This window comes from Carlito syrichta, unplaced genomic scaffold, assembly GCF_000164805.1.
Source record: "Carlito syrichta isolate Samal-C Ts95f unplaced genomic scaffold, Tarsius_syrichta-2.0.1 Scaffold307112, whole genome shotgun sequence".
Taxonomy (NCBI): Eukaryota; Metazoa; Chordata; class Mammalia; order Primates; family Tarsiidae; genus Carlito; species Carlito syrichta.
This window is the reverse complement of record NW_007251208.1, coordinates 1,897,895-1,923,672: the sequence shown is the minus strand read 5'-3', so window position 1 is coordinate 1,923,672 and position 25,778 is coordinate 1,897,895. Positions and strand designations below refer to the sequence as shown.

At 36.8% G+C, this 25,778-nt stretch overlaps 1 protein-coding gene across 1 annotated transcript in view; it reads left to right on the top strand.

Annotated features, from left to right (window-relative positions):
* CPED1 (cadherin like and PC-esterase domain containing 1) overlaps window positions 1-25,778 on the top strand; it is a 325,934-nt gene that overhangs the window by 65,006 nt on the left and 235,150 nt on the right. Inside the window, exons 3-4 of the mRNA XM_008063879.2 lie at window positions 6,262-6,368; window positions 18,255-18,330. Of these exons, the coding sequence (XP_008062070.1) occupies window positions 6,262-6,368; window positions 18,255-18,330 (183 nt within the window). The remainder of the gene's footprint in view (window positions 1-6,261; window positions 6,369-18,254; window positions 18,331-25,778) is intronic.

The following is a 25,778-nucleotide window of genomic DNA, read 5'->3' as shown; positions in this document are numbered from 1 at the left end:
GGGAGGCACATAACATTAATAAGGTCACCTGATCTCAAGCTAGGTAAAGTGGAGACCAAAGGGAGGATTGAACTTTACCTGTATGATGACCACTTGTATACCTATTCATTAATTGTACCCCACAGCTTTAAAATTAAAAATAAAAGCCGGGCTTGGTGGCTCAGCCTGTAATCCTGCGCTTTGGGAGGCTGAGGTGAGTGGATTGCTTGAGCCCGCGGGTTTGAGACCCGCCTGGGCAACTTGGTGAGACCTCATCTATACAATAAATCAAAAAATTATTCGGGTGTGGTAGCGCGCGCCTGTAGTTCCAGCTACTTGGAAGGCTGAGCAGAAGGATCGCCGGAGCCCAGGTCGAGGCTGCGGTGGCTGGGAGCGGCCACCGCACTCCAGTCTGGGCGAAGGAGTGAGACTTCAACTCAAAATAATTAATTAGTTAATTAAAATTAAAAATAAAAAAAAGAAGGACACAAAGAAAGAATGTTTGATTCAGTGTCTCAAAAGAACCTGTTGTAGGCCATTTACAACTAGGGCAACAGCTTTGAGACTGGCTTAATGGGGAAAAGGGTACAAAGAGAGAGTGTGAACAAGAAAGAGATGAGGCCAGGCCCATCTGGGAACAGACCCTGGGCACTTTAGCACTTCAACAAGAAAGAAGAGCATAAAAGAAAAAAATTGACCACTAACAACTCTTGATTTTTCTAGAGTCTGAAAGAAAGAAACACAAAGAAGCTAGGCATCAGCCCTTACCAACTATGACATAACCAATAAAATGTCCTTGTAGTTGAGGTGACTTTCCCTCAACTTGAGGAAGATCATGCAGAATCTAGAGATTAAAGGGTGGATTCAGATATTCCCCTAAAACCAATTGACCAAATACCTATTTGCTTGACGTCATCTCAACAAAACCAATGTGTCTAATTAACACATTTAATTCATTAAAAGCTAAAATATGGGACATCAATTTGCCAAATGACCAATTCATGGAAATAGGGCACACCGGTATTTTATACCAGGTCTAGAACTTTTTGCTGCTCCCAGAGGCAGAGCCCAGTCAGAGCAATGGGGGAACATGGCAAACAAAAGAAATATGGAAAGTGGCTCCAGTCAGTTGCTGCCTTGTAGGCTATGTACCCAGTGTTGCCAGGGCTTTGAAACTTTCAAAGGAAGGCTGAAATCTGGGTTTGTATGTGAACTGTGCAGACATTGTATTTTGGCAAATGCTAAAAATTAAAACAAAAACAAAACAAATGCTCTCCTGGCCAAATGCACCCATCTGAGGGCTTGACTTGCCCGTGTGCCTCCAGTATACGGTCTCTGCAGGAGACTGAGCATTTGCCTGCTAAATGCTCATGCTTTCAACTGTGGAATGTGGCCCCAAAGCCCCACAATATATAGTAATTTGTAACTTTGCTGAGGTACAAATTTGTATTCCAAATGCTCCAAGGCTAACTTCTAAATGTGATTTACTTAGCTAGTGAAAGTGCTTTGTTCTCTGCCCAGTTTCTACATTACAATGTGCATTTAGGGTTTCTTTAACTAAATTTGATTACCCAGCAGCTCTCATGAAACAAATAGAGATTTTTCTTTTTAAATAAAGGGCCTTGGGAAGCAAGGGAGGAAGTTGACTTCTAATGTTAAAGATCAAAATGAAGAGAAAGTGGAAAGGTCTACTAAATATTTAACTAGGAAATAGATTTTGGGACATTGAGATAGAATCCCGTAAGGGTAACAATGGGAGTTTTGAGTGTAAACAATCAGCATTTTTCAGACCATAGTAGCAAGAATTAAGGAAAATGTTAAATGAAGAAATCACCTGAAATTCCAGTCATGCTTTACTTCATTTTAAGAAGACATTTGTGGGCTATGGAGTATTTTTGAATTACTAATTTTTAATTTAAAATATTAATTGATAAGTGATGAGAGATCACCCTTATAAATGCCAAGAAACTGTGACAAAAAACCCATAATTTATTTATAAAAAATTGTATATTTATTCCTACATGTTGAAACTTCAGTCACCTTTAAAAAACCCTCCTTTTGACGTGATATAGCTATCAAGACTTTTTTCCCACTTCTCAAAACGGTTTTTGAACTCATCAATTTTGATGCCTTTTAGTGCTTCTGCCACTTTCACCTCTTCTATGGCAAAACATTTTCCTCTGAGGACTTTTTTCATCCGGGAGGAAAAAAAAAGTTGCCCAGGGTGAGATTAGGTGAATGGGAGGGGGGTGGGGAATGCGGTCATGCCATTTTTGGTCAAAAACTGCTGAACACTCAGTGTGGTGTAGGCAAGTGCACTCTTAAATGACTCATCATGAAACGGGCACACATGTTGAGTCTGAAAAAAAAAAAAAATTCATTGCAACTGAACCCAGCCTCTCACAACAATGCCAGCTATAACACTGATACTGGTGGGTTCCTAGAACACTTACCTAGTGAGGGAAATCTGTACTACAAGGGGCCCGCCCTCCAAAAAACAAATCTGTTTTTTTGGGGAGTTCCCCCAGTATGTAATCTAATTTATTTTTAATATTTAAAGCCTTCAAATAGATTGCTGAGAGCAGCAACTGTCTTCTCTTCTTTTGCTATTTACTTTCATGTTTCTAGTACAATGCTCTGCTCATAGGCAGTTCTTAATAAATTCAATGCTTTGAATTATTATTATTATTATTATTATTATTTTGAGTTGGAGTGTCACTCATTTACCCAGATTGGAGTGCAGTAGCTGCTCCCAGCCACCGCAGCCTCGACCTGCTGGGCTCCGGCGATCCTTCCGCCTCAGCCTTCCATGTAGCTGGAACTACAGGCGCGTGCTACCACGCCTGGCTAATTTTTGATTTATTGTAGAGATGAGGTCTCACCAAGTTGCCCAGGCAAGTCTTGAACCCATGGGCTCAAGCAATCCACTCATCTCGGCCTCCCAAAGTGCTGGGATTACAGGCTGAGCCACCGAGCCTGGCCGCTTTGAATTATTTAAATGTGTTTTCCAGTTTTAAACTTTTATGGCTTAAATATATATTTCTTTCTATCAACTCTAGAAATTATGTGTGTGCCTTAGGTAGTGACGGGTGGGCATGCTTTAGACTTAGAGGAATATAAAACATACTCTGTTTTTAGGACTCAAACTCTGCAGGCTGCAAGCCATGATTTGACATTCTTTTCTCTTTACATATTTTTATCTTCTTTAAATATTTGGTTAGGAATCCTGTGACAGGAGGTTTCTAGGGTTTTTAGTATTTCCTGGGCTAGAAATAATCTAGAATAAAAACAATCTTTGTGTTTCCCTTTGAATCCACATCAAAAGTTTTTGGATGAGAAAGCCAGATGCACCTTTAAAGTATAGTATTGGACTCATCATATAGAGTTTGATTTTAACTGTAAGAATTCGTTTAAATGTTTCTTCAAAGTGAGAGTGTAAGGAGCAGGGCAGTTCTTTCAAGCCTAAGGCCTAAGGGCCTATACCGGGGGGGATCCCAAAAATACCGGAATTAGCTGGGCTCGGTGGCTCAGCCTGTAATCCCGTGCTCAAAAAAAAAAAAAAAAAAAAAAACGCAATTATTTTTTAGAGGGCAGTCCCCTTGAAGTACAGTCTTTCCCTGCTATGTAAGTGTTTTAAGAACACATCGGCATTAGTGTACCAGTTAGTGTGAGAAGTTGTGTTTGACATCAGTAAATTTTTTTGTTTTGGGAGACTCCTTCTCTGCATTTGCCTATTTCATGATGCTTTACATGAATAACCTGCCCACACCGCACTGAATGTTCAGCAGTTTTAGATCACAGATGGCATGACCCCTGTGCCCCATCCCCCCTGTTCACTCGATATCACCCTGAGTGATTTTATGTTTGTTTGTTTCCCCAGGGAAAAAAAAATTCCTCGAAGGGGAACGTTTTGCTGAAGTGGAAAAGGTGAAACAAAAAAATAGCAGAAGCACTAACAATTATCAAAATTGATGAATTCAAAAACTGTGTTGAGCAATGGAAAAGCATCTTGATAGGGGTATGGCATCAAAGAGTACTTTGAAGGCTGAAGTTTAAACATGTACGAATAAATACACACATTTTTATAAATAAATTATGGGTTGGCGGGGGCCTCATGTCTCTCATCCTGAAACCAATTGCTCCATTTCTCTTTGTCCCTTTGAACTACCTTGTTGTCTTCCAGCGTCTTGGGGAACATCAAGCGGAGGAGCTCTAGGACAAGAGCTTGAGTTCAGTTGTCTGGGCCTCCTTCTAGCAGAGCACAATGTGAGACAGAGGAACCAGGAGCCCAGGTAGCACAGGGCTTGTGAAAATAACTTGATAGATGAGAAATGAAATTTCATTCCTAATTGTCCTAGATTCCTCTTTCTTATTAATCCTTTTTTAAAAAAAATAAAGTTTTTTGTTGCAAACATTATGCTTCTCAAGTAGAAGTTCTTCTGAAAAATTTGAAAAAAGAGGGATTTGAAGAAGCTGGCTATTTCCTAGCCTTGTTAGAAGACACTGTACCTAACTGACTGTTGAAATTTGGTGTAAATATATACTGTGAAGAAACATTTATCTCAGAATTGATCAATAAAAGAGGCAGTGTATACAAATGTCATTTAATTTTTTTAAAATTGGATTTGCATTCAAAATGGGGAAATTTTCTAACATCAGTTTTCTAAGACATTACTCAGTGTTTTTTTTTTTTCCTGTTTTTTTTGAGTTGCTATGTCATCTTTGAATAACATTAAAAATTGAAGTATATTTCTTCTGTTTTTGCTGTTGTTTGCTCCATGAGATAATGTGTTTGCTATTCTTTTTTTTTTTTTTGAGTTGGAGTCTCACTCTGTCGCCCAGATTGGAGTGTAGTGGCTGCTCCCGGCCACTGCAGCCTCGCCCTGCTGGGCTCCGGCGATCCTTCCGCCTCAGCCTTCCAAGTAGCTGGAACTACAGGCGCGTGCTACCACGCCCGGCTCATTTTTGATTTATTGTAGAAATGAGGTCTTGCCAAGTTGCCCAGGCGGGTCTCAAACCCGCGGGCTCAGGCAATCCACTCACCTCAGCCTCCCAAAGGTGCGGGATTACAGGCTGAGCCACCGAACCTGGTTTGTGTTTACTATGGCTTGTGTTTACTATTCTATCGGGGGATAGTTATTCATTCGGTTACTCAACAAACATTTTCACAGTACCAATTATTTGCAAATCATATTCACATACATATCTCAAAGAAAATATGGACCACATGTATACACAAATGTTAACTTTAAAATGTTCAGAAATTATGCAAGAATATACTCTTCTGAGATTACTTTGGCAAGTTACAATGATGTATTGTCAAAGAGCTTTGTCCTTGGTGAAATCATTGAAATATCATTTGCTTTGGTCTATGTTATTCTCTGAAGTTTGAACTCAACCCTGTCTAAAACTAGATCACAATTCCTTTTTTTTTTTTTTTAATGCAAAACCTCTTTTTTATTTTCATTGAATTTTATTTTCTGCCTGGCACAACTTTTTCTTTGTAAGAAATCTTATAAAACTACATTTGATGTTTGGATTTATAAAAAATAGTGGGAGTGTCCAAGCCTGGAGCAAAATATTCTGTGTTTTGTCTTCTTATTACTTGATTTCACAACTTTCTCCTGTCTTAAAAGACTTTATAATCTTTCTTCACAATCTATAATAAGACTTTATAAATTTATAAAATTAGTGACTTAAAGTATTCTAATTTTAATCTTTCAAAGCAATTTTATGATGTCTTCAGATAATTGAATTTTCTATGGAATATAACACTAAATATAAAAATGTTAAATTTGCTGCATTTAATAAGTTGAATTTCAGTTACTTTGAATATTGACTTTTTCTTTTAAATATATGCAGAATCACTGTTGCTTGTGCTTTAGAATTTAAATAATTGCATTCTTTAATCTGAAAAACTAAATACAGTCTTTGAAATATCTGCTATAAGCCGGGCTCGGTGGCTCAGCCTATAATCCTGTGCCTTTGGGAGGCTGAGGTGAGTGGATTGCCTGAGCCTGCGGGTTCGAGACCCGCCTGGGCGGCGAGACCTTATCTCTACAATAAATAAAAAAATCAGCCAGGCATGGTAGCACATGCCTGTAATTCCAGCTACATGGAAGGCTGAGGCGGAAGGATCGCCGGAGCCCAGCAGGTCGAGGCTGCGGTGGCCGGGAGCGGCCACTGCACTCCAGTCTGGGCGACAGAGTGAGACTCCAACTCAAAAAAAAAAAAAAAAAATCTGCTACAAAATTATTTGTTTTCAATTTTTTTTGTTATTAGGTGATTTGGGTCCTTGGGATCTGCTCATCTGCCTGTCTTCTAAGAAAGCTGATGGAAAACCCTGCGTATCCATGGAAGACATGTGCCAGTTAGGCTTACATCAAAAGGTAAGTACTCTGTACGTGAGCTCAGATTATCAACCCGATAGATATCAACACTGGTATTTCTTGGTCCATAATGTTTTTAAAAATCCTTTAAAAATTTGAGTTGTTAAATCTTGGAAGAAACTTCCAACTGGTCGTGTTTTATACACTTTATCATAAAATGGCTACTGGTTTTTGCTTAATATGATCTCCCTCAGCTTCAGTTGCTGCTGATACTCTTGTTATCTAGAAGTCTATATCCTATGAAGTGTTGCTTACGCTAGGCACTTGTTCGTCCTTTACTTTTTAGAACACCAGTCTTACTTTATCTAATATAAATTATTTTTAATTACAATAACATTGATGCAATTTTTATTAGCTCTTAAAATTGATTCACTATTTGCTGTCTGTACTGTGTGAACTTTTGTAAATGCTTTTAGAAAAGTTAACTGAAAGCTATCCAAAGTCTACCACGTGTTAATCACTGTGCTGCACAATTTACATACTATTGATACTTATAGTAAATCTGTGAGAAAAGTACCAAAACCATAGCTTTTTTTAAAGTTCATAACTGGAGTAGCATATCCTGTAGTATTTGTGCAATTGATTGTCTAGACAACTCTTTCCTGCTTCTAACTCTTTACTTCCTTGGCATTTGGGCAGAGCACGCTCTTGTGTCTCATTGTGCATCTCTGACCTTTCCTCCTTTGTTTGCTCCATAGCCAACTTTCCCCTGCCCATTGCCTGAATGCCTGTGTTCCCTAATACGAATCCCAACAAAAATTTGTAGTTGATAATTCCCAAATCTACATCTAACGTTTAGAGCACTTTCTCAGTCTTCTAACATGCGTATGCAACAGCCCTCCAAACAGCCTACTTGGATGTCCCACAGACATCTCAAACTCAATCTGGCAAAAACGGACTCATTTTTCTCCCTAGTAAATTCGCTTCTGCTCCTGGGCTTCTGTTCTATTGATTCTGGCATCTCCTATGGTAGAAATCTGACTTTTACCATTCAGCCCTTTATCTTCCTTGTCACCTACATTCTATTAATTGCCAATACCGAAGTATTTTATCCCTTAAATTCTTCAATCTATTATCTACTCTCTGTACTTACTACCTTTATTCTGGCCGGGTAATGTTCATCTCGAACTTGGATTATTATTCCCAAATCCCTCTCACTGTTTTTTTTTCTGCAGCAAAATCCATCCTGCCCTCAGTTATGAGTTGAAAAACATAAGACGGTCAACTAATATTGCTACTTCTATGTTTAAAATCTTGAGCGGCTTCCCATCAACTTTAGGATAATGTTATTTGCTTTGTATTAGCCTTTCAACAGGAAACAAATGCCATACTTAAAGAGATGTAACTGAAGAGAAATTTATAAAGGAACTATTTACAGAGGTTTGGGCAGGGTAAAATGAACAAAAAGCCCTAGTGAGACACCCCAGGGACTGGCAACATAAAGTTTTACTACTCTGGGTCTTAAGAAGGATCTATAGAAGTAATGGTGGTGTAGCCAGAACTTAAAAGAGGGGGGCCAAGAAAGTTACTGGAAAGAAGTTATAACCTGAAGTGAGTGTAGCCTTCACCAAATCATAGGCCTGCAGAGAAGGAACCCCAACTCTCTCTACTCCCTGCAGTCTCTTGCCAATGCCTACCATTGGTCAAGCTAAGTACTAGTCAAAGGGCAAGAGAATCTCCATGATGCCACCCATAAAAGTCAGTCTCCTGGGGAACAGTGAAGGGGGAAAAATGGTAAATATTTTCTGTAGCGTCAAATGGTAAATATTTAGCACAATAAGTTCGTCAAGGTTCTCTGTGAATGGCTCCTGACTAACAGTGCCTGCCCATCTCATCTCTCTTTCTAGCTGGTGCCATGCTATAAGTGATATAAAACTGCTTATTGTTCCCTAAATACCTACACTTTATTCTGTCATGTACCTTTACTGAAAGGAATTTCCTTTCTTAGTGATTTTCAATCACTCTTCCAGTGATTTTTCAATCAGTGAGAGTGTCTGTCTTCTCCAGTAATGCTTGCTATGTCTAGAGATGTTTTTGGTTCTGTCACATCTAGGGGGAGAGGTTGGTAATGACATCTATAGGTCAAAGACAAAAATACTGCTAAGTATTGTATAATGTCTTCAACAAAGAATTATGTAACCCAGTATTTAACAGTGGTTGAGAAACCCTGATGAACTCTCTTAACTTAAAATCAGCTTCTTGGGTCTGTTAGACTCAGCACCACTATCACCTACTGCAAGCAGGGTTTACTTGCCTTTTACTCCTTAGATACTCCCACAAGTACTCATGCATATCTCTAATGTAGGAGTTATCACAGTGTTTAGCCTTTTCCTTGTCATCTGTAAATGCAAGGCAGCCTTCATCAGCTAACAAAGACAGATGAGGTCATGCTGGGATTAGTATTGACATTTTGGGGGGCAATGTGGGTCCTCCTAAACTTTCCCATCTATCTCCCCAGCAGGTATCTCTCATACACTTAGAAATAGTATTTTCCAAGTGCTGCTCCAGTCTCCTGTTTCAGCCCATTATACCAAAAGCATTGGGGAGCCTTTGCTCTACTGTGGCTGCCATTGGTACTCCTGTGATAGTTTTGTTTCCTGCCCTGGGGTGCCACCCAGAGTAGCAAAATACTTGAGGTACCCAAAGTCTTTGCATTCCATCGGTTCTGTCTGAACTGAAACAAATTTCATTTGGCATAGAACAGGGAGAACAGTCTTCTGTCTATTTCGGTTTATCTCTTTGCTTCCTAGGTCTCAGAACATGGTTTACAACCTGGGCAGTGGCACAAAGTCACGCATGGAAACTCTTCTTGTGACTCTCATATTATTTTCTCCCTAGAGCTTTTGTGGTAAACTCTTGCACCACCTCTCACAAGGTGAAGGATTTGGGGCCCATTATTTAATTTCTGTAGCCTTCAGTATCTTGTAAAAAAGAACTTCAGTACCTGAAAAAAGAAGTCATTAGACACTGAACACTTGCTAGCTTTACATTTGCATGAGAGTCACCAGAGACTAGTGGAATATATGATGAGAAGAGAACAGAGCAGATTGGCTGGTGATGGCCATGGAGGAGGTGAGAAAGGGGTGTGAGTGACATAAGTAGAAACAGAAAGTATAAAGTGCAATGTCAGTAATGCTGGGAATCTCCTATTTAATGTTTTATTTTGACGTAGTGTTTGATTTACAGAAAAGTTGCAAAAACGGTACAGAGTTTTCCCATATACCCTTCACTGAGCTTACTCCAGTGTCAACATCTGACATAACCATGGTGCATTTCTCAAACTAAGAAATTAATATTGATACAAACCATTCACTCGATTATAAACATTACCCAAATTTCATCTTTTTAAATACCTACACCCCTTTCCTGTTTTAGGATCTTATCTAGCACTCCTCATGATATTGAGTTTTTATGTCTCCTTAGTCTCCTTCTATCTCGCATGTTAATTTTTCTTTTTCTTTCATGATCTTGACATTTTTGAAGAGTACTATTCAGGTATTTTGTAGAATGTTTCTTAGTTTGTATTTGCCTTATTCTTTTTTTGTAAGATTATGCATTTGGGGGAAGAATACCACAATAGTATCGTGTCCTCTGTGTAAAATATCAGGGGGTGGATGGTGTCCATATGTCTTGCTACTGGTGATGTTAACATTGATTACCTGGCTAAGAATTACCAATTGGAATTCTTCTGTAAAAAAGAGCTATTCTTTATCCTGAATTTAATTATTTATTCAATAATTTATTTGCAACAGTTCAGACTGAGATTTATTATATTCTATGGGTTATAATCCAGTACTATCATTATTAATTTTTTTCTCAGATTGTTCCAACTTTGGTTATTGAGACTTCTTTAATACTGGTTTCTGTGCCCTTTTGGGGCACACATATCCTTTTCCTGAGCGCTTGATAGCACCACAGGATACTTCAAATTCACCTTGTATTTTCCCTGTTCCAGGGTGAAATCAATGACTTCTTAGAAAAACCATCATTCCCTTTCTTTGAAGAATGATATTTAAAAACCAAGATCTGAGAAATAGATATGCTCATTATTAAGAATGTGTCATTGCATCCAGGCCGTCTCAGCAGACAGAGCTTTGAAATGTCTGTAATATACTAACATGCATATATTAAGCTGATTCTTACCATACCTCTGAATGTCATCTAACAGCACAAGGTTATAATAACCTTTCCCCATCCTTATTTGTAACTTCTTTCTCAGTCAGGGAGAAAAGTGGATCTCATTTACATTCTATTTCCTTATTTGTTTAACCCCAGCACGCCCATACATTAGTTTCAGAATTGTTAATCCATACCCTTGTGAGAAACAAATTTAAAAATTTACTAATAAGAGTACAGTATTTGTCTCTGGTCTTTTTGTCTTTCTGCCTTATAATATTCAGTCAAAGTATTATTTTCCGTAGTTAGGTCAATTCTTTCCTCCCCACTCTCTTCACTATGACTATGTCACTCATTAGTAATACATTTAGAATCATTTGTTACAGTTTATATTTTATTTGGGTCCCCCACTTCACTACAAATCTGGTTTGAGTTTTATTTTAATTTGCAAATGGTAAAATTCATTCTTTATGGTTTATAGTTCTGTAAGTTTTGACATATGCATAGAGTCATGTATTCATCCCCACAATCATGACATAGAACAGTCTTGTTATCCCCCAAAATTGTTTGTGTTGCACCTTTGAAGTCATCTTCTCCAGTAATCCCTGCCCTTAGCAACCACTGACTTATTTTCTGTACCCACAGGTTTGTCTTCTCCAGAAGGCCACATAAGTGGATTATATAGTTTGCAGCATTTGGGGTCTTCCACTTTAGCAGACTCATTTAAGATTCATCTATGCTGTATGAATCTGTAGTTTATCGCTTTTTATTGAGGAATACTATTCCGCTTCATGGATGTGCCTCAGTTTGTTTATTCATTCACAAGTTAAATTACATCTGGACTGGTTTCAGTTTATGGCCATAATGAATAACAATTACCATAAACATTTACAGACAGGTTCCTATGAGTAACTTTTTTCCTCTTACTGGTGATTTCTGAATCATATGGTCTATATATACTTAAGAAACTTAAACATTTTAAAAAACTTAACACTTTACAAAAACTTTTAACTTTAAGAAACTGTCAAACTTTTTTATAAATATGACATGTCTGAGTTGATTTTATTTAAAAAAAAATAGAAAAAGTTACACATGAGAAACTTCTTGCCTTCGGGGTTACCTTTATACTAAATTTGGACAAGCACTATTTAGCAGGATGGAGACCACAAAAAGCCTGACAGGCTTTCCTTGTAGAATACCTCAGTAACTTTATTCTTGGCTTTATCACCTCAGTCATTCATTCATTTATCTGTACCATTATTTATTCATCTATTCCTTCTTCCTTTCTATAGTTAATAGCTTCTTAATACACACAAAAATATCTGTTCTTAGGGAGCTTAGACATTTATGGGAAGATAGGAAAAAAGAGATCACTGAGTAAAAATATGGTAAACTAGATGGTAAAAAGTACAAAGAAGAAAAACAGAGCAAGGAGAGAAAATATTGGGAGGTTGAATTTTAGACGAGAATGGGGACAATTTCCCAAGAAAGTGACATTTGAGTATGGACAGTATAACAGGGAGCTCTTCATGTCGAGGTCTAGGGTAAAGTCACTCAGAAGAAAGAAATGAGGACCCTTTTAAGGACTATGGCTTCTATTTGGTATGTTGTGGGGTTATTGGAGAGTTTGGGGCAAAGAGGTGGGATGAATTCATTTGCATTTACAGGATTGCTTTAACTGTTTTGTTGAAATACAAGGGGGACTCCCCCCCAAAAACTTGACATTTATTCATAAAAAATTGTGTATTGGTTCTTACATATTTCAACTTCAGTCACCTTCAAAGTACTCTTTGTTGGATATAATACACCTGTTGAGATGCTTTTTCCACTGCTCAAGACTGTTTTTGAACTCGCTTATTTTGATGCCTTTTAGTGCTTCTGCCATTTTTTGTTTCTCCTCTTCCACATCGCCAAAACATTTCCTTTTGAGGACCTTCTTCATTAGGGGAAACAAAGAAAAGTCACTAGGGTGAGATGGGATGAATAGGGAGGGTGGGACACAGGGGTCATGCTATTTGTTTGCCATTTGCCAAACAAACAAACAAACTACTGAACACTTAGTGCTGTGTGGGCAGGTTGTTAATATAAATTACTCTGGGCAAATGCGTTGAAAGAATCTCAAAGAAAAAGAAAAGAAAAGAAAATTCCTCGAAGTTTAAAGCAGCCTTAACACTAGCTGCTACGCTGATGTTGATGGATTCCTAGAATACTTGCATAGTGGGGGAAGCCTATATACTACAAGGGACCTGCTCTCCAAAAAATAATTGTGTTGGTTTTTTTTTGGATCCCCCCCCCCATAAGCTACTTAGTGTTTGAGGACCAAAACAGGGAATTCCTCTGTTACAGTAATGTAGGGATGAGATGAAGGCGACTCAGTCTAGTTGAGTGGCAGTGAGGGTGGTGAGGTGAATAGATCCTGAAGACATTTTGAAGAAATAAATAACAAATAATACTAACTCACACTTGTGTAACCTTACTATGTGCCAGACACCATCTGAAGTGCTTACATATTTATGTCCATTTTTTATAGATGAGAAGACTGTAAAAAAGCACAGAAAGGTTGAGAAACTTCTAAATAGGGCAACCAAGATTCAAACTCAGACAATCTGACTTCAATTTTCTGTTTCCTTAACCATATTAATAGAACCTTTTGAAGTAAATATTTAGGTACTGCACTTACAGCATAAGCTAATGATTATTCTTACAGAATACATAAATTCTAAATGGTACATGTAGGTAACTGTCACTGTGGAACACGAATAATTTGAAACCTTATGAACCATGACTTATTTATGTAAACAGCATAGATATTCAAAACAAAAGTTGCTTCAAATATGTTGAGGATGTTGTAGGATTGTCAATTACCTAAGAATGAACAGAGAAAGGGCACTGGCACAAATTAGGATCACTAATCACATTAGAGCTATGTAGTTTTTGTGCTTAATTAAAATGATCATAAAATCTGTTATTGAAATTGAGTGACCAGGAGTCTCCCTAGTCAGCAAGACAGTAACATGGATTTAAAACCATATGGTTTATGTGACATTGAAAGCAAAGTGAGATTCATTATTAGGGTTAACACTAGGTTTAGTGTTAGCACCTCAACCAGAAAGGTGCTAATGTTTCAAAAGCAGAGAGATTAATTTCTAGCTCTAAATTGTCGTAAGATTAGCAGTTACTATAGCTAGGATGCTGTTTTAGTATTTGGAGCACTGAGAACTACAGAAATCACTCTTATTATATGTACCAGGGCATTTTCATGTGTATATGATGGAATGATAATTGCATATAAGAGATATGGGGGGAAAACTCTGTTTTTTTTTTCTTGGTTAGATTCTTCTAATTTTGTTGTTACAAATTCTTTTCCTTGTGGATGAGACTGAACAGCTTTGGGAGAAGGTTGGTTTTTGACCGAATAAAATACGTGAATGTCTCTACAGATATGAAGAAAAAGAGCATTTCCATAAAATACAATGTGATATGGGTGTCACTCTCAAAGTTCATGAATGACCAAAAAACCAATTTCCCTCCCCCTGGCTGTTTGTTTACACTGTATTCAAGTGTCCACTTTCCTTAATAAATTAATGAAACTACTATCATTTTAGGTTTTTGGATTTATAGGCACTTTTTAAATGTTTTTAATTAATATTATATTTTTGATCTTATAAATAGACTATATCTCAAAAGAAGGATAATTTTAACAAACTTCATTTGACAATATGTAATGAAAACAATTTAGATGCAGATTAGCACAGATTAGGATTGCGGAAGGTGTTTTGGGATTAAAATTTTCTTGATGCCTATTTTCTTTCTCGAAATTTAATTTTTAAAAAATATCCCAAGGTTTGTATATCATTATTACTTTATAACTGTATTCTAGTCCTTTCAAAGATATAAAAATATTTGTGAAAGTAAAGAAAGACAACAGTCTACATATAGAAATGCACACATACATCTAGTATATGCTGTGAATAAAGCTTCCAAACATAACACAAGATTGGTATGTTTTACAATTGATTATTTGGAAGATAATGGTATGTCAATGTAAGTTCAAGTATAACAAATGTACCACTCTGGTGAAAGATATTGGTAATGAAGGGGACTGGGCATGTGCAGGTGTAGGGAGAATAAGGGAAATCTCTGGATCTTCTTCTAAATTTTGCAGTAAAACTAAAACTGCTCTAACAAACAAAGTCTATTAAAAATAATTATTGCAAGCCGGGCTCAGTGGCTCAGCCTATAATTCCGCGCTTTGGGAGGCTGAGGTGAGTGGATTGCCTGAGCCCGCGGGTTCGAGACCCGCCTGGGCAACTTGGCGAGACCTCATCTATACAAGAAGTCAAAAATTAGCCAGGCATGGCAGTGTGCGCCTGTAGTTCCAGCTACTTGGAAGGCTAAGGCAGAAGGATCGCTGGAGCCCAGCAGGTCAAGGCTGCAGTGGCCGGCAGTGGCCATTGCACTCCAGTATGGGTGACAGAGTGAGACTCCAATTCAAAAAAAATAAAAAAGAAAAAATAACTATTGCAGTGTTAAACTGGAGAAACTCATCATATAAAACTCAGTTAATCCAAATTAAAACTCTTGTGATGATGTTCTGCTTTATAATGATACAAATCTAATATATTTTATGATATACATAACAATTAAAATAAAAAGCAGTAGAATACAGGAGGGCATTATTAAGTTTAACAAAAAGTTATCTGCGTAATATAGTTGAGTTACCACAGCTGCATGACCATGATTCTTGAATATTTTACTTCTTTGTGCTGAGATACTTTACTCGGTTTAATTGTTTAGTTTGGTGCTAAATTCCAAAGTAGAATACAGATATTTCTGGTGTCACATGTCACCATGGTTATGTCATCTGCCTTTCTATGAATTCTAAAGACACACTTTGGAGGAAAGAACACGGGAAGAAGTCACTGGGTAGGAAGTAGGAAAATGGAAGGTGGAAGGATAGAACAGCTACTTCCCTTGGAAGAAGTGCTTTGTTGTTCCTGAGCCAGTTCATCTTCCTGACCCAATGTCTCATATGAAAAGCCATTTCTCTGACATGACACAGCAACCTCCTCCCAGCAGCATAATTCTGTACACGCTCACTCTGTTTTTGTAGCATCTACATAAATTCTTCTGCCTGTTAGTTTGGTTATTGTTATCCATCTTACCAGGACTCTGCTGTTCCTTTCAGTTTGTATAGGGGGAACACAGAATCACAGAGGCTCTAAGCCCCCATGGTGATAGCACATTTGCTTTCAAGCCTGTATGAGAAGGTTGGAAATGGACACTGAGTCAATCCATAGTTGTAACGCTCCGTACCAATTGCTGGCTTTTTTCTGAATCCCATTGTTAAGCCTTCAATTAAGTCACTGGCAACTAAGTGATTTTGCTCTCTTTCGGGAAAATCGTTCAATTTTATTGACTTTTGAAGCTTTTCACCACCTAATTTAAAAAGATATTTTGTGTGTTAACTTAAAAAAAATTCCTCTATTACGGATTCTTTGTACTTTTGCAGAGCTCAGTCCGTTCCCCCCAGTCCTTCTTAAAAATTCTGAAGAACTCAGAGTTTCATTTTCTACGTTTGGTTCCTAAGTTTTCTCATTTTTGAACTGGAAACTGCACATATACAGCCTTTTCTCAATTGCCAGTGCAAAATAATGAACATGATTTTGACTTTGGTATCCCTGTACACTTTCAAAATGGAATATTTAGTGTAGAATCACAACACCTTTGACGCCTGGACTTCATTCCCACAGCATCTGGGCTGAAGTTTGTCTTTCCTCTGGTTGTTATTGGGGCAAGAGAAAGTATGCTGAACAAATGAATACGGAAAATAAAATTGCAAGTGTCAGAGAAGATTTCATTGATGCACTGTTTCAAGCACTTTAAATGAATCATTTTTGAAAAGCTATAACATCGAAATGGTAAAAATCCTAGAGCAGAGATAGAACTTAGAAATCGAAGACTTGAAGTGTTTTGCAAATGAAGAAACTGGAAAAAAAAAGAGCAAAGTGACGTGCTCAAGGTGACGATTCTCTTAAGTGCCAAGCCTGTTTCTAGTTGCCTTTCTTGTCCAATTGCAGCTGCTTGGTTTTGTTTTTTTTTTCCATTTTTATTTTAGCTTCAAGGGGTACACATGCATGTTTGTTACATGGACATATTGTGTAGCAGTGGGGATTGGGTGTCAGGTGGCCCATTCCCAAGATAGTGAACATTGTACCCAATAGTTAATTTCTGAACCCTAGCCCCACCCCTCTGCTCCCCCTTTGTTGGTATCCCCAGTGTCTATTATTTCCATCTTTGTGGTCATTTAGCTCCCACATGTGAGTGAAAACATGTGGTGTTTGGTTTTCTGTTTCTGAGTCAGTTCACTTAGAATGATCTTCAGCTCCAGCCACGTTGCAGCTAGGAATCTATCCAAAGGAAAAAGAAATCAATTGAGAAAAAAGAGGCCAGTGGTGGTGACTCATGCCTGCAATCCCAGCACTTTGGGAGGCTGAGTTGGGAGATTTTCTTGAGCCTGGGGGTTAGAGACCAGTCTGGGCAACATAGCAAGACCTCATCTCTACAAAAAAATAAAAAAATTAGCTGGGTGGAGTGGCACACGCTTGCAGTCCCAGCTACTCAGGAGACTGAAGTGGAAGGATTGCCTGAACCTAGGATGTCAAGGCTGCAGTGAGCCCTGTTCATGCCATTGCACTCAGTATGAAGATAGAGTGAGATCTTAAAAAAAGGTATCAAAAGATACCTGTACTTATTTGTTCATTGCTGCATTTTTTATTCACAATTTCAAAATTATGGAACCAACCAAACTGCCCTCCAACAATGGACTGGATAAACAAAAAGTGGTATATAAACACCATGGAATACTAAGCAGTCGTGAAAAAGAGTGAAATCATATACTTTGCAGCTGAGTTTTTAAAATCAAGTCATGCCAGCAGAACACAGTAAAGAAATTACAATACTTTATTAGGTTAGAATGAGTTCATTTGAATGTAATCAAGGATGTCTCAAAAATGAATCTGATTTTCAAGCTAATTTACACTGATCTCTTTTTGTTGATTTTCACAAGGTTACTCATATTTGAACTTTGTTTTGGGATTTAGTGAATGATAGTTCACCAATCTGTCACTTCACAAGAGGAGAGAATTAAACTTCTTTGTACTCTTTCTCTTCTTTATAATCTTTTAAAATTTATGTATTTGAATTTATAACACTTACAAAGCTTTTAATGAACAAATTTTGGTTGAAGTAAAGATTTGTGGGTGACTAAGTGTTGTATCTGGAAACAATCAATGCCCTTTGGTATGAAGTGAAAACCATATAGGAAGCGTTGGAACAGGTTTAACATTGCATTACCATTAAATATGGTGCAAACCACTGAGGGCCTTTAGAACTTTGGAATTTGACTTCGAAGTATGCTTCATGCTATTTTTTTTTTTTTTGCAAAAAAGTGAAATTTGCAAGTTTGTGTTACTGTATTTGTCACAGATATTTCCTTTTATATCTAGCAAATATTATGACTTTGAAATATAAAAACATTTAAAAGTATTTCCAGATATTTAGATGATTTCTAAAGACAAGTTTTTATTTTATGTTATCACATAAGCCACTTTATTTTTCTGAATTTGAATGTTGACTTGCAGAGATTTGAAGACAGACTGGTATAGAAGATACTTCACATCTATACCTTCTAGTGGTTTTGTGTTTCCTTTGCTTTGCTGTAGCATTTATGAATGCCTAACTCACTAGACTCTCTCTCATTTCTTTTAGGTAAACACATTACCAGAAATACAGCATCTGCTTTGCAGAAAGGAAGGATTATGTCAAATTATTAGAAAATTTCCAGGTAATCTTTAATTTGCTTCATTTTGCTTAAACGTGTGAGATGTACAGGCTTCCATAGCAGATATAACTCACAAGGTCTCCAATCAGCATCTGTTACTCCTTTTTCTATCAATTCCACCACCACAAATCTTCCATGGTTCACAATGTTTTGCCAGTGGAAAGACCATGATAATGAGGAATACAAGCATAATATTGATTTTCTTTTAGTGTTGCCTTCTGATTTGCTAGATAAATATTTCTTTTTCTCCTTTCCGTTTGTCTTTAAAATAATTGCAGATGTATTTTAAAAGTAACTATTCAAGTAGTTTTTAATTCTATAAAACTTGAGGTTTTAAAAAGTATGTATTTTTTCATAATAATTCTGATGCTAAAAAATTTGTTTCTCCTTTCTGGAATCCTCTCAATCTGCCTGTATGTTTAAGACAGAATACTGAATGAATGAATTCTGTGTCTTGACTATATTAGGATTTTGGGACAAAAATTTTTTCATAAGTTTCCAAAGTGGAGAAAAACATCAGAAGGTATTTGAGTCCTCATAGATGAAGTAAGGCTTCGTAAATGGAATTTAGCCTACTTTAAAACCCGTCAGTGAAAGGCTCTTAAAATTTCTTGTTTAAAGCTCATTTACTATTTAATAGTTTAACACCTAGAAAGTGTTTCACTACATAATTAAAATTTACATCTGTGTGGCTTTAATTTTATTTTGTATTAATTTGTCTTATAGCCTAACCCATCAGATTTTCCACTGAGTTTTCTGTTTTCACATCAAGTATAAATCACTCTGGCATGGCCCACTGTAAAGATTACAGTATTCTATTGTCATTTACCAAGAATCAAAATAAAATAAAAATAAATCAACTATTCAACTTTTAAATTAATTGTCTAGACTAAATTTGGTTCCATGGTTATTGATTTATATGACAGTTGTAAATGATTCCATAAACTCTAGCTGGAGAGGTTGGTTTTTTTTTATTGTATAAAAACAGAATGTTTTGGGGGAAAGCAAGTAAAATAATTATTTCCATTAATAGAATGTTAATAAATATATAGAAATATTTTAGTGAAGGCAATATAAAACCATTTTCTTTTTACATTTTGATCAGAGCCTACAGATTTTTAAAGTATATTTTTCTTTGTTTCTATTTACATTTCTGAATGGTAGATTCAGAGCATTACATTTTTTTAGCTTTATGGTTAACAGACTAGAATCATAGAATTAAAAAACTATTTGTGGTCCAAAAGAGATAACCAATTTAAAAAATTTCCCAAACAATTCTTATATAAGTTTATATTGGACATTTTGCTTTCAAAAAAGTAAGAAGCATTTTGTCTTTTGCTTTAAACATTTTTTATTCTTTTTTTTTTTTTAGTTGGAGTCTCACTCTGTCGCCCAGACTGGAGTGCAGTGCTCCGGCGATCCTTCCGCCTCAGCCTTCCAAGTAGACGGAATTACAGGCATACGCTACCACCCTCGGCTGATTTTTTGATTTATTGTAGAGATGAGGTCTCACTACCCAGGCGGATCTTGAACCCACAGGCTCAGGCAATCCACTCACCTCAGCCTCCCAAAGGCGCGGGATTACAGGCTGAGCCACCGAGCCCGGCTACATTTTTTATTCTTAAAAGCATCTATAAGTTCTAGACAGATATAGTCTTTTCTGCACCCCATCTAGTATGTTAATTTTCCATTTATCTCTAAGGCTAAAAAGAGAATTTCACAGAATATACAGTCTTTTAAATGAAATTATTTCTTCTATCATGTTATCTCTCTCTAGATGAAGATCATTTTCTTGGATGTGTAGCTTTAAAAGAATATGTCTGTAGAATTATTTTCTTATCTAAGTTTTATAAACAGTAGCTTTTGTTGTAGACTGTTGCTATAAATATACAGTGTATAATATAAACTCAATATTTACAAAGCTAAATATATTTTGTTGTGAGTGCTGAAATACTGAAAAGTGGTTAGGTAGCTACATGTCAATACTTAAGTATATCATATTATTATAAAGGTGAGTTAGTAAAACTAAACTTCATACTATATAATCTAGATATTTTATGTAAGGTAAAAATGGCTTGTGCCATTTTAAGCTGTGTTTCATTTGGAGGTTGACAAAACACAAATTTTACAAAATCACCTATTAGCTATATGACCTAAATTCAGAGGGTTTTTGTTTTGTTTATTGTTTTGCCTAGTCTATCAAGTGAGGACCCACTTCATAGGTTTAATTTGAGATATCAGGTAGATTCTCTCTCTATATATATATGTATGTATATGTGTGTGTGTATATTTTGATTTGAGTAATAAAGCACATATTATTCCTAACATATAATGTTCAAAAACTGGTAACTGGATCATCCTATATTTGAGAAATCAAGCAACAGATCTCACAATACTTTATGTTTTCTCTCTTTACATGATAAATAATCACTAAGACTTTATTTTTCTGTCAAAAACTGAGAAGGGTCTGTGATTTTATCCGCTATAGTTTCATGGGCACTGGAAAAAGACATGAGACACCTGAATCAGAGAGCAATGATTTTTTGTTTACAGCAATAGCAGTAGACAAACTATCAGCTGTTGTGCTAGTTCACTGAACCCTGGTTCACCTAGTCCCAGCTAGATGATGCTTACAAACAGTTGGCCCTCCGAATCTGTGGGTTTCACATTTGTGGATTCAACCAACCTTGGATAGAAAATATTAGGAAAAAATAATCCATAAAATTCCAAAAAACAAAACGTGACTTTGTGCAATACTACATTGAATTCAAGTGATAAAGTGATGTGTAGGCATTTTGTTAGGTATTATAATTAATCTAGAGATTATTTAAAGTATACAGGAGGATTGCATAGATTACACACAAAAACTATACCATTTTTTATAAGGGACGTGAGCATTGATGGATTTTGGTATCCTCTAGGGTTCTGGAACCAATCCCCACATAGATACCAAAGGTTGACTATACTTAGTGGTTTGCATTTCAAAAGAGGAACCCTGAACTTAGGGAGTTTGAATCTTTTATAATGTGCAGTGAGGATGCCTGCCCTTTGTCTCCGAAGGGAGACATTATTTTTTGTTACATTGGACAAAAACAAACAAAAAACAACTTTCCCTTGCTCTGGAATGAGACACCATCTCTATCATTCAAGGCTATCCTTGAAATAAAGACTCTATTCACGAAACTAAAAATATTTTGTTTGTTGTGAATGCTGAACATTTAATATTGAATACAGATTAGGTATCAACATGTTAGTACCTAAATATATGGTATTAGTCTAAAAGTAAGGTAGTAAAAATTAAACATAATACTATACAAATATCTTTGAAAAGCTAGTGCTTTTCAAAATGATCAATGTCTCTCTTTGCAAAAAGCGCAGAAATGTGAAAAATGCATAGTGAAGCACCTCCAACCGTTTCAGAAACACCTGACAAATTCTAGTTCTGAAGCTTAATCAATCTGAGCAAGATTTAAAATCTAGCTGTGCTTCAGTTCTGTTTTGTTTTTATATTGCAACAGCTTTAGGAGACACAAATAATTTTTGGTTACATGGCTGCATTATATAGTGGCAAAGAAGGCTGGGCTTTATGTGAACCCACCAGCCCACTGTGGTTTTCATATCTCTAAAAATCCACGGTTTGGCAATGATCAGTAATGCTGAGATCCCATGAATCTCCTGTGTCTTTTCTCCATATAGACTTACTGTCCCAGGTTTTATCTCCAGTGGTAGGTAGAGACAGGGATTTAAAGGAAAGAGGGATGATCACACTGGTACATATAGCTGGAACCCACGCAAGTGACACAGGACAGAGTGTTGGCTAGAAACCAGGGAGTGATTGAAACAGCATGTAAGGATAACACAGTCTGTTCCATTCCGTTGCCAAACAGAGTGTACCTGACATTTGACTTGTGGCTCACATTGAAGGAAACACATCCATGGAATTTTTACTGGCTAGCCCAGTGACTTATTTTTATCTTGCCATTTAATGCTTTGCCTTTTGAAAAAAAAAGTTTCAAAATTTTTAGTTGGCCCAAACTTGTTGCTAATGTTTTTTGTTGCTTTCTATTAAGTTAGGGTTTTTTTTAATAAAAAGAATTCCTTCCCCATATTTGAAATACAAGTGCAAAACATGAGAATTGCTTTACTTGGGTTGTGAGTTGTTTGCATTCTTTTCTTAGAGATCAAATGACTTTTGCCAAAGAAATCCCAGTAAGGAGCGTGCCCAATTTTTGATCATAACTCATTCTTTCCAGTAGTTTTATCTTAGCTCTGAGCCCTGGCTTTCATGTGAAGTTTAAAATACAAGTACCCAGACTTATATTCAAGGATAGCATTATGAACATTTTCAGATTTATACCCTTGTTTTTTTAAGTAACAGGAGAGTGCACTTAAATAAGGAAAATAATAGGTAATTTAACACCTTTTGTTGTAGCTAAACAAGATGGAGCTTTAAAAAGTGTAAATAATGTTTACTACCAAATATAATATATCTTTAAAACACCATAATCGAGATTACTTTTAAACATTGACAAATATCGTTATTTCTTTTAAGTGACACTGATGATATTTTTAATATTCTAGGTCTAATATTTCAAGCAATCTTGAAGGTTAAGGTTTGTTTGTTCTCTGTGTTCTCAAATCTTGATACCCCCCTCTCTGTACATCTATGGGCTGTTTGATGCTTTTCTCATTTGAAAGAATCTCACCATCTTTCTCAAACATGATTATATTCCTTATGCAAAACATTATTTCCCCAAGTAAAATTCTCATCTCTTCAGTATGACTGACTTCAGCTAGGTGACAGCAGAAAGTAAGCTGATGGAACTAATTCAGGCTAAATTATACCCTCACTCAGTCATAAGCCTCTTAGATATATTTGCATTTTTATAAAAGAAGCTTGCAAACCCAAAGAATTTCTAATTGGTAGAATTTCTAGAAGTGCGTTCATATTCTCATTCAGTTCATTAGTAAGCCATGCATCTCCAAAGCCTACCAAGTCTATCCACTTTTCTTCATTTCTACTGTGACAGCCCAGCCCAAATCAACATTCTCTCATATACTTCTCGCGTTTTTGTTGCTCCTGAGTAATCCAGTCCATTATCCAGATTGCAACCAAAGTGGTCTTACTCCTACCCTTTCATAAATAACTAAAACAAGCTAATTAGATCTCCCCATAGAAGTCTGTGTAGGGACTGAAACAGTGCAGTCCAGATAATCAGCTCTCTGGAAGTCTAGGGATAGATTTTTATCTAGAAGTCATACACCCGAATGCTTACAGGGGCCTGGCATGTGACATAAACAATTTCATAGCAAATTCAAAACCTGAATCTTTTCAGTATTTAGTGTGCCATTAATGTAGTGACTTTAGCAAAATTCATTTGATCTCTAAGAAAGGAAGAAGAGTTGAAGACATGGGAAAGTACAAGGCAGTACAAACGGCTTCCCAGATGTATCTCTCAGCAATGTTGGAAATCTCTAGAAAAATTCCTGTTTCTTATCCCTGTAAAATTCAGTAACCATTACAGTTTAGATTCCATCCAATGGTCTAGTCCTTCTCTCACTTTTTTATCTCCATACTTGGCTGTACTCCTTCCCCTCAGCACATCTTTGCATTTCCTTAAGACTTTGGTGACTCTAGCTTCTAATTTCCTTGCAAATGAGAAGCTTTGTTAACCCCAGAGCACAATGAAGCTGGGTTTTCTACTAAAACCTTAATGTCTGGAATTGGGAAGGATTGTCAACATCTCTTTGCTGCTCCTTACTATCACCTGCCAACATTCAGATCATTCAACATTTTTATTTCTTTTGAGATGGTGTCTTCCTGTGCTGCCCAGGTTGGTCTCCAACTCCTGGGTTCAAGCAATCCTTCTACCTCAGCATCCTGAGTGCCTGGGCCTACAGGCATGTGCCTCCATGCCTGGCTTATTCAACATACTTGATAAGACAATTTTCACGTGGGTTAAATTCTTCCTCTCCACTTCAAATCTGCCATCATTCTTGTTAGTTCCAAAGTCCATACGGATGACCCTTTCATCATCCTAACCTTACAGTGCTTTGATTTAATCAACTCTATGACCTTAATTTCTCTTTGCCTCCTGCCTACCACTTCTGTAGCCTTGTTCGGTAGCTTGAATTGCTTGAGTTGCTTGAATTCTATCTCTGAAAGCTCACATGAATTCACCACTTTATAATTACAGCCTTTCTGACTTCCATTCTTTTGATGCCAACAAACTTGGAAACTCAGATGACACTTTTAGTACTCTTAATTCTACCACTTTCTCCAACCCTGTCAGTCATTTTTAAAAAAACATTTGTTGTTGTTGTTTTAAAGATGTGGGATGCAATTCAGAGTTAGGTATACAAATGTTCATTATGCAGGTACCCTGGTTGATGAGGTGTGCTCCCCCTCCCCTGGCAGTTTCCCACTACTGCCAATCCTTTTCTTATAGTATTGCGATAATTGCTCAAGGTCTGCTTATGAGTGAGACCGTATGATACTCAGTTCTTTGTTTTTGTGATAGATCACTCGGTATTATAGACTCTAACTCCATCCGGGTTGCTGTGAAATTCATGATTTGGTCCTTCTTTATGGCTGTGTAATATTCCATCGTGTATATGTGCCACATTTTTTTATCCAGGCCTCTTTTGATGGGCAGCACAGTTAGTTCTGTATTCTTACTACTGTGAATAATCCTGCAATATACATACTACAAAGCCAAAGAAACCAACAAAAGAGGAGGGAGACAGCCCACAGACTAGGAAAAAATATTTTCCAGTTGTATGTCTGACAAAGTCCTAACATCTAGGATCTACAAGGAACTCAAATGTGCCAAAGAGAAAAAAAACAAACAGCTCAATTACAAAGTGGGCAAAAGAAATGAATAGAAGACATACAAGCAGCCAACAGATACATGAAAAAATGCTCAGTCTCACTAGTTATCAAAGATATGCAAATTAAAACTACACTGAGATACCAGCTAACTCCAGTCAGGATGCCCATCATCAATAACTTAAAAAACAACAGATGCTGGAGAAGATGTGGCAAAAAGGGAACACTTCTACACTGTTGATGGGAGTGTAAACTAGTACAGCCTCTGTGGAAAACAATGTGGCAGTTCCTAAAAGATCTAAAAATCGACCTTCTATATGACCCCGCAATCCCCCTACTGGGAATATACTTAGAGGAACAATCATTCTATGAAAAAGATACCAGCTCATGTCAGTCATTTTTTAATCACAGTTTCTTTCCCATCAAGCCTGGAACATTTACTCTGTTAGCTGAAGTACAACCACCTGCAACATTCCTCCTCACTAGTCCTTAAGCCACCAAGTGTAGAAAAATTCTACAATCTGACTCCTGTTCCTATACAACAAACACGAGAGTAGATCACACAATATGCTGCTCTCTGTTCCTAGGATGTCTTCCATACTTGTTAAGATAGAAAAAAATT